This window comes from Eschrichtius robustus, chromosome 6 (genome assembly GCF_028021215.1).
Source record: "Eschrichtius robustus isolate mEscRob2 chromosome 6, mEscRob2.pri, whole genome shotgun sequence".
Lineage (NCBI taxonomy): Eukaryota > Metazoa > Chordata > Mammalia > Artiodactyla > Eschrichtiidae > Eschrichtius > Eschrichtius robustus.
In genome coordinates this window covers 143,188,398-143,197,440 of record NC_090829.1, presented here as the reverse complement: position 1 = coordinate 143,197,440, position 9,043 = coordinate 143,188,398, and the positions used below count along the sequence as shown (strand labels likewise).

The 9,043-nt window shown below is 44.4% G+C and overlaps 1 protein-coding gene across 2 annotated transcripts in view; it reads right to left on the bottom strand.

The window, feature by feature from the left end:
- Positions 1 to 1,165: 1,165 nt before the first annotated feature.
- Positions 1,166 to 9,043, bottom strand: part of MX2 (MX dynamin like GTPase 2) — a 29,559-nt gene continuing 21,681 nt past the window's right edge. For both annotated transcript variants that reach the window (XM_068545781.1, XM_068545782.1), the window contains exons 9-14: positions 7,626 to 7,748; positions 7,182 to 7,323; positions 6,157 to 6,315; positions 5,632 to 5,708; positions 3,574 to 3,828; positions 1,166 to 2,567 (exon numbers count right to left, since the gene is read on the bottom strand). In XM_068545781.1, the coding sequence (XP_068401882.1) occupies positions 2,328 to 2,567; positions 3,574 to 3,828; positions 5,632 to 5,708; positions 6,157 to 6,315; positions 7,182 to 7,323; positions 7,626 to 7,748 (996 nt within the window). In that variant the 3' untranslated portion in view covers positions 1,166 to 2,327. The remainder of the gene's footprint in view (positions 2,568 to 3,573; positions 3,829 to 5,631; positions 5,709 to 6,156; positions 6,316 to 7,181; positions 7,324 to 7,625; positions 7,749 to 9,043) is intronic.

The window sequence follows — 9,043 nt, the reverse complement described above, 5'->3', positions numbered from 1 at the left end:
CCATCCAGTTTGTGGTACTTTGTATCGCAGCCCCAGGAAACTCATACACCTGGCTCCAAGCATCTTCCCTGGATGCCTCACACCTGGGTTTTGGGGTCAGTCCTGAGGTGGTCAATGAGAAGCTTTGGTTGAGGCTGTGTATGTGTACACATGAGTGAAATGTATTAAACATTTAGGGGAAGCTTTGACTATACAATTTATGAAACAAATAATAAACATCAGATTTTATTTTTCTCAGAATTGATTGTTCACAGCAGCATTTATTATATGAAGGGATTTGATTCTTTTCTTCAGCTCTGCTACTATTTGTACATGTGACCCAATTCATAAAATGAGGGGGAAAAGCCAAAAAGAAAAAAAGTATGATACCTAAAGTGAAACCAATGTTTTGTCTTTTAAATTGTCTTCTCATAATCTTTAGGTTCAATATTACAAATTTCTTTAAAATCAGAGTAACTTTGTGAGACAAGGATTCCCACTTTTGCCACTTTTATTCAACATAGTATTGGAAGTTCTAGCCAGAGCAGTTAGGCAAGATACAGAAATAAAAGGCATCCAAGTCAGAAATGAAGGAGTGAAATAATCTCTGTTCACAGATGATATGACCTTATATGTAGAAAACCATAAATAGTTCACAAAAACTGTTATAACTAGTAATGAATTCAACAAAGTAGCAAGATATAAAATCAACACATAAAAATGAGTTGCATATATGTAAACTAACAATGAACAATCTGAAAAGGAAATTAAGAAAGCAATTTCATTTACAATAGCATCAAAAAGAACAAAGTACTTGGTAACTAACTAAGGAATTGAAAGACTTGTGCACTGAAAACTATAAAATATTGCTTAAAGAAATTAAAGAAGACACAAATAAATGGAAAGACATCCTATGTTCATGGATTGAAAGACTTAATACTGTTAGGATGCAAATACTACCCAAAGCTATCTATGGATTCAGTGCAATTTCTATCAAAATTCCAATGACATTTTTTTGCAAAGATAGAAAAACTCATCCTAAAATTCATATGGAATTTCAAGAGACACTGAATAGCCAAAAAAAAAAAAAAAAAAAAAAAACCATGAGAAAAAGAACAAAGCTGGAGGACTCACATGTCCTGATTTCAAAACTTACAACAAATCTACAATTATCAAAACAGTGTGGTAATGTCATAAAGACAGTCATATAGACCAATGCAATAGAACAGAGCCCAGAAACAAGTCCTTGCATATATGGTCAAACGATTTTTGACAAGAGTGCCAAGATTAATAGGGAAAGAACAGTCGTTTCAAAAAATGGTGCTGGGCAAACTGGATGTGCATACGCAAAAGGACTCTTATCTAACACCATATACAAAAATTGTCAAAAAGTATCAAAGAACTAAACATAAGAACTGGCTGGAAGAGCTTTAGAATTGAGGGCTTCTCTACAGACCTAGAGGTAAAGACAGAAAGAGGTCTTTGTTGGAGGGAAAAATTGCTGGCATTTTTGAACACCTGCTTTGGGACACATAGTTTGTAGAAATGGTTTCACTTAACCTTCCTAAAATTCCTGTGAGGTCATTAGCTTAGTTTGAAGAAGAAAATAAAATTAACCATAATCCTCCAATCTAGAGATGACCACTGGTGTGAATCTCTATGTTTTTTAAAAAAATGTTTTTCCTTATTAAATTTCTCTTTAAGACTTAACACAGCAATGGAGTTCACTGCAATTAGAGAAACTACAATTTAAAAATAATAATCACTCAGCCTCTTTTCTCCCCAGGGGCTGGGAAACACCATCACAGCAAATGATGGGAAGCAGGTGGCATGACTGAATTTATCAGAAAGTGACCAGCTAAGGGACACCATTCCAAACAACCAAAGTCTGGATTTAAGCCATAGCCTCAGGTAATCTCCATCATTCATTGGTTCAATGAGATATTTATTAAGTGGCTACTATGTGCCAGGCACCATGCCAGATTCTGAAAATACAAAAGAATATGAACTGACCTTACCTTTCTGAGGTCTCATAGTCTAATGCAGAGGGGTGAAAAATTAACAAAGAATGATAGCAGTATTTAAGAATGCTGTAACTGGAGGCTCTGGGGCCCAAGGGCTGGAGAGCCCCCTCTTCACAGAGGACGAGGAAGACCTCCTGGTGGAGGAGACAGCTCTGTGGGTTACGGGACTTCAGATATAAACTCAGGTGCTGAGTGCAGCACAGTGAAGATGGACACAGACAGCAACAGAAAAGTCTGGCCCCAAATGAGAAACCACTTCCTGTACCAACTCCCTTACAATCATGCGCATAGCAAAACCCAGCAGCACTGGTGTTCTTTTGGAATTTACCCCTTTAAATGGGGGAATTCATAGAGAGCTCGCCGTGCCTGAACCAGCCGGTAAATTTTCTCCTGAAGGGATTTCCTCTTGGCTGTCGTGTCACCCTGTTCTTGAAGCAGCCAGGTATAGTGCTGTTTTTCCTGTAGTATCTGCATCATGGCTTTCTGCAAGTAATCACCATTCTCTTGGAGCATAAAATACTGAATTATGAATGGGATCTGGTTGGCGAGACGTTTGCTGGTTTCCTGGAAGAGGGGATAAGAAGGGTCAGCTGGAGGGGTCTGGGCCCAAGGCCTGTGGCTGCAGAGAAAAGTTCTTGGATGCATGCATGGTCTACTTATTGAGTCCTGATGTCCCGTCCACCTCCACGCCAGTGGTCAGTACCAAACCAAGGGAAAGATCGATTTGGGTCGCCCAGTTTTCCCTGCCCAGGTATTCCCTCTGGCACGAAGAACCCACCTGTAGGCTCGCAAACCCATACCACGTTCTGGACATCCCAGCCCTTCTGGGAGCTCCACCCCCACTCCCGCTTCTCCTCCCTGGAGAGACCTCCCAGCTGTGAACCCTGGGTCCCATGTGGGAGCCGATCGGGACCTGTGTCAGCGCTCGCCTCATTCCCTCCTTTCATCAGCATCTCCAGTTTGCCTGACAGCTGGACCCCACACCTGGGTAACTCTACTTTCTATTCGGATCAAGAAAGGGCTTCAGGAGTTGGGCTTCTTTGCAGTTTAAAAGCTACCTCCTTCTCTATGCGCCCTAATACTTTAGTCCACGGATGAAGTGTTAGAAACCATGAAGCCGTCTGGGTCGCAAAATCTAGGGAAAGCCTTTTTCATTCCCACTTTGTGGAACTCGCAAGTTTGAGGCACTTCAAGAGCTGAGTGCCTTCTGAACTATGAAGGGAAGCTAAACTATAACCAGTCAAGTTAGTGCTTTGCTGTATTCTGATAATAGTAATTTTGTAATTTATGCATAGCACAAAATACAGAGAACTTTGGAGATGGAATTAATTTTGAGTGCATTCTCTGCTACACGGGAAACCTGATTTGGGGGCAAATTAAAAGTGCTTTGGTAAGATTACGATAAAACTATAATGAGATTATATATGAGTAGTGTTTCACAGCCAAAGGGCTTGGTACACAGCAGTGGCCTCTCCCTCTTTGCTCAGCTAAGCAGCTGTCAACGCAGTTACCCCACTCTCTGCTCGGCAGGAACCACAGTGCACTGTCCCTGTACCCCCTACTTGCTCACCGAGAAATACGCATTCAGGTGGACCCAAATCTCAACAATGGAGGAAACTGAAGGCGGATCACTTAAAAGGGACGATTTCGACTGAAGATTCTGTGGAGGCTTTTCCACTGGGTTAAAAATCTCTTCTCGGATTTTGCTCAGAACCACGCTGTAAATCTGATCTTGACAATAAATCATTTGCTCCATCCTGAACTGAAGCCGGATCAGATTTTCTGCTGTTTCCGCTTGTTTTGTTTTTATGTCTTCAATCCTGCTCTGATTGAATAAGAAAGAGAAACATATTACTTCTCTTTTTCTTCCCCCCCCCTCCCCCCGTTGTTTAAACAGCCTAGGAAGTACTATTATGTTGAACACGGAGTTAAAAATAATCCGAGGTCAAAGAAGGCCTGAGACTTTTAAATGGCGATTTTCAGGAGGTCCCCCTTCACCCTCTGCTGCCTTCCTCACCTGTCCTATCTTGTGACTCTGCCCCTTGCCTGTGCCATGCTCACCTTCTCTACTGCCGGTCTGTGTGTGTGTTTGTTTGTTTAGTACACGTGCTGCCAAAGGGATCACACGCCTGTTCTTTTTCTCTGCCCCGACCTTCATCTCCTCCCACATCCCCGTATTTCTGCTTCCTCAGTTATGGTTTATTCTACATTTTCATGCCCATCACTCTTGTTTCTGCAGTTGGCTTGAATCCAAGCATTCAAGAATGTCCCCTGGGCTAATGAGCACAGTGGGATAACAGCTCCATATCCGTGTTTCCCAGAAATCCTGCGACTCCCATGTCACCTACATGGTCAAAGGCATCCCGGGAAAGGGAGAGAGGACATAGTGGAATGGGTTCACTTCTTGGCTTTTGAGTTTCAAACAGACTTTTGTGCATTGAAGGCAGACACAGTAATTTGAGAGAAGGGAGAAACTGTGAGCGTCACAAGGGCAGGTTTTCCTTCTTTTTTAGGAGTGTATGTGGCCAAAACCACGTACGCGACAAACCACACCACACCCCGCCTTGCAGATCTGGGGCCTGAGAGTAGAAGCGGGCTATGCGTCACTTCCCAAGAGGAGTTTCACGGGAGGACACAAGACCCTTGGTTCTGATGTGGCTCAGGAGAACAGGGTACAGACCCAGGGGGAGTGCGTCTGGGTGGGTGTCGGGTAGCCGTGCCCAGACCTTACTCATCCCAGGATGGCACAGGGGGCAGAGGCCCTTGGACTTTCCTCGGCCACAGAACAGCCTGTGTTTGCATCAGAGCGCTCTGCGCCCTGGCAGGGCTGGGGAGGCGTTCACGAGGACCAGTCCTGTAGTCAGGAGCATGGGGCACCCAGGGGACCAACCACTAAGGCCCAGGAAGGACACACATACATCTTGAAAGCTGCCAGCCTGGAGAAATGGTGATCAAGGACCAGGCACGTCACCCAGCCCAGGACTCAGACACAGCCCCTGGGATAGTTGGAGAAGTGTGATTTGTTCTCCACCAACTGGCCAAAGAGGTGAAAGGAGAAACTCTTTTGTTATAGAAAAAATGACAAATGTTTTGTCTTGTTCTCCTGAGCCCGTGGAATGAGCTTCTGACGTATCCGTCTAGGCCTGGGTGGAAGACGATTTTTATCTAAGCCCAGGTGGGAGCCAAACACCCCTCTCTTCCCTTTCCTGAGGGAAGGGTTCAATAACTAACTTGCTAAGTGAAAACCCACACAGCTGTGGCAATATTTTAAGTCAAACGTATAAAGATTTTGGAGTAAGACTAGTCCTTTGTGCAAGAATAAGATTCAAAAATACCAGCCCATCACTAGGTATGGTCATCGCCATCCAGCCTATGTCCTGCCAGGCTGCAGAAGATCCTGCAGAAAGGGTAACCAGGTCACGTGCTCCGTTTCATTTCTCCCAGGCATTTCTCCGGAGCAGAAGCAAAATGACAGATGCTCCTGGAGTCACCAGCCCAGCAACCGTGCCATTATAACCCTGGCCTTATGTTTCCAAATGATAGTAAATATCCAGCTTCTTTCAAAGGTTAAACCCAGATAAATCAGCCAATAGTACAGGCTACCAACAAGTAAGCTGTGGGCACTTACCTGGACTGTGTGATTAAGGTTGTAAAATCCACCAAAACTTTTTTGGGCTGTGTCAGTGAAAGTTTGCCATATAATTTCTGATCAAGGAAAGAACAAAGCATCAGTAAAATGCAAGCAGGGGTGAAATGGATTAAAGACACAGGGAGGATACATAATGATACAATGACCCCATTCTAGGGCCGAGCTCCCCAGATCTACAGACCAAGAGAGAAGGTGGGGATGGTACATAATCCCCATAAAGGGAGATGCCAAATGCACCACCACCCTGAGCAGGTCCTATCAATTTCTGGTCCTTTCCTGGGTATGTGTTCTCTACAGGGTTAGCAACAGACTGTTCCTCATACAGCGGCGTCCAGGCTTAGGTATGAGGTAGATAAAGTTCATACACGCTCTTGTCCTCCCCCCAGATGGGCAAGCGTCTGCAGGCTGTGTTTGGTAATTCCATTCCAATCTCTCCCTCAGGGCATTGAGACTATGGGAGGTACTGGGATGATCATTTGAAAGGCACTTATGAGAGTTCCTCACCAACGGCCTTCTGGAGTATCTCGAGTGCTGGGTCTACCAGTTGTTCGAGATACTGCTTCATGATGGTCTCAAACGTCTTGTAGCTGACAAATCCGAGAAGTTCCTTGCCTCGATACTGCTTGTCATATTTTGAGACTTCTTCATGAATGATATTCTTAACTGCAACATAAAACAAACCACCAGGGTAAATTCTAATAATTTCATGGACATTTTAAAGATAGGGACTTTTTCTCAAGTCTTGATTACCCAATGAACCCTATGACAATGTTTCTAAACAGAGTTTTTTTTATAGTGAAAAAAATATTCATGGTCTGATGATGCCAGTTTGAGAAATACTGACTTTTAAGAACCAAAATTTTATTCTATTCAAACGTGTTTCAGTTGAGAGTCATCAACCCAAGAAAGAAGTTGAATGTTATAATTGGTAGGAAAAAAATCTGATTAATTAAATGAAAATAGAAACTCAAAAATTCTTATGGCACTTACAGCTCCCCCAAGAATACATCCAGACTACAGCTGGAGGACTCCTACCGTGGAAGGAATAGTGCTGTTTTTATCAAGTGCCAAAACAAAGATGCACACACACATGCGTGCGCACACACACACACACACACATGCACACACACACACGCACGCACACCATGGGCACACACCCTATTGGCATTTGGGCTGCAGCAGAATGGAAGTTGGAATTCTGCCTGGGGAAGCAAGGAGTTTCTTGTCAAAGCATTGACCTCTCTGGTCTTGGATTAAGGGTGAAGAGGAGGGAAGAGACGGGGTAAGTGAAATTGCCTCGCCTCAGAGCAAAGGAGCAAGAAGAAAGCTGGAAGTAGGTGGTGGAATCGTCTTCTGTTGAATTGGTGAGGTCAGCGCACCACACTGATGGGTGGGAAGCTGTTATAGATACTAAGGGGTCCCTCGTGTGGGCACAGTCAGCTCTCCGCACACTTTTCATGTGCCGGAAGTAGCTTCTGGTCTTGGTAAACATGATGCTGCTTTTGCGGGAGCCCTGTCCCCAGACTTACCTTTTTGGGTATTGGCTGCAAGTACGAGTATCCAGCTTTTAAACTCCTCTCTGATTTTGTTATATAAGCGGGACTCTTTCTCCTTTACAATTTCTTCTCCTTCTATTAACTTTTCAATGTCCTGATTAAACACCTTAATTTTCTGAAAAATGAGATAAAAGCATCATTCTGGGCTGTAATCATATTACAGAGCTGGGATCTGGGACAGCTGAGTGTGGTGTGGGACCTGGGGCTTCAAGGGGGTCCAATGACCCACCAGCCACTTCTCACTTCAGGTGAGACCCAGGGAGGGCAGGGCAGGGCTCCCACAAGCCACAGGCGGGGAAGCTCACATATAGGGAGGGCCACCTCAAGATGTGCAGGGCCACCAGGAAGGATGCGACCATCTAAGAAGAAGCCAGTTTCTGTGTCTGAGGGTCACATGGGGTCCCCAGTAATCCTCACCTCAATCAGAAAGAACATTTTATCGGCTTCACTGCTGGGGATGTTGTCTCCACACTGGCGCAGCTCCTCTGTCGCCCTCTGGTGACTCTCCTTTAGTTGATTCTCTAACAAAGGGAGCGATTTCTGAACAAAAGAAGAGCAAACAATGAAACGCTGCAGCTTGATGAAATTAGCTGACAAATTTCTTAGGTGTATGGGCAGAGTCTCATTTGAAAGCATTCAAGGGGATCTGGAATTTCTATTATTTTGTGAAGCTTGTTGAGATGGACCCCTGCTAAGAGCTCAAGAAGGGCTTTGGATGCAATGTTATGCACTACAGCTTGAACCATCTAGTGTCAAGAATTTTGCAGTTCTGTCAAGTGACCAGAGCGGGTTGGAATCAGATGGGGGCCAGTTTTTGTTTTTGTTTTTTTGTTTTGTTTGGCTCAGTGCTTTTCATTGAGAGAAAAAGTATCCTTGCGCTGACTTAAAAAAATGCACAACATGAACAATGTGAGTTAAGTTTTATCTGGGGCAAAATGAGGACTATAGCCTGGGAGATAGCATCTCAGATAGCTCTGAGAAACTGCTGCAAAGAGTTAGGGGGGAAGGTCAGTATATATGTGATTCTGGTGAAGGGGGAGTCCATGCCATCAAGCACATATTTTTTGCAGAAGGTTCTGCTAGTCTCGTGAAGGTTACTGCTAGTCACAAGGAGCAGAGGTCACCATGAAGGATTTTAGTGCCTTTCTAGATATGAGGAGATACAAGAATTGGGCTCATAAAATCTTCTGAGAATATCTAACTATCTGAAGACCTGTTCTGCCAGTTTTTCCCAGAGCACAGAGGGCATCATTCCTGATCTCCACCCTGGACTCCTTTCAGGGGGTGTCCAAAGACAGCAGCTGCAGCAGCGCTTGATTTAATCCTTGTAGAAGTAGATGGCAAGTGCCAATTTGTAGTTGACGCTTGAATATAATGGAAGATTTCTTTAGTAAAATGTTATGTTGGTGGTCATTTGAGCATTACAAACTGATAAATGGTGCTTTGGTAGAGGCTATGTCTGTGTGTCGCTATCAGGCTGGGTACAGTCCTAAGCAGTCAACATTGCTAACAACAATTTAACAAAGAGGAGGAGCAGGAAGGATGCAGAGGGGCACCAAGGAGGGTTATCTTTGGGCCAAGCATCATTCCAAGCCCTTCACATCGCAGTGAAGCCCTGCACCGCGGTACAAAGCATGTGTCTTCATGGCCTCTTTTTCACAAGAGAGGAACCTTAGGCTCAGAGAGCCAAACTGCTCGATATCATTGCTGAGCTGGTAAGCAGTAGAGTTCCACTTTGCATCTCGCTCACCACCTGTACAGCCCGAGCAGGTAGACGCTGCAGGTAAAGACACCTGTGTGAACGACGTTGGTGCAGCCAGCCAGGAAGGATGAGC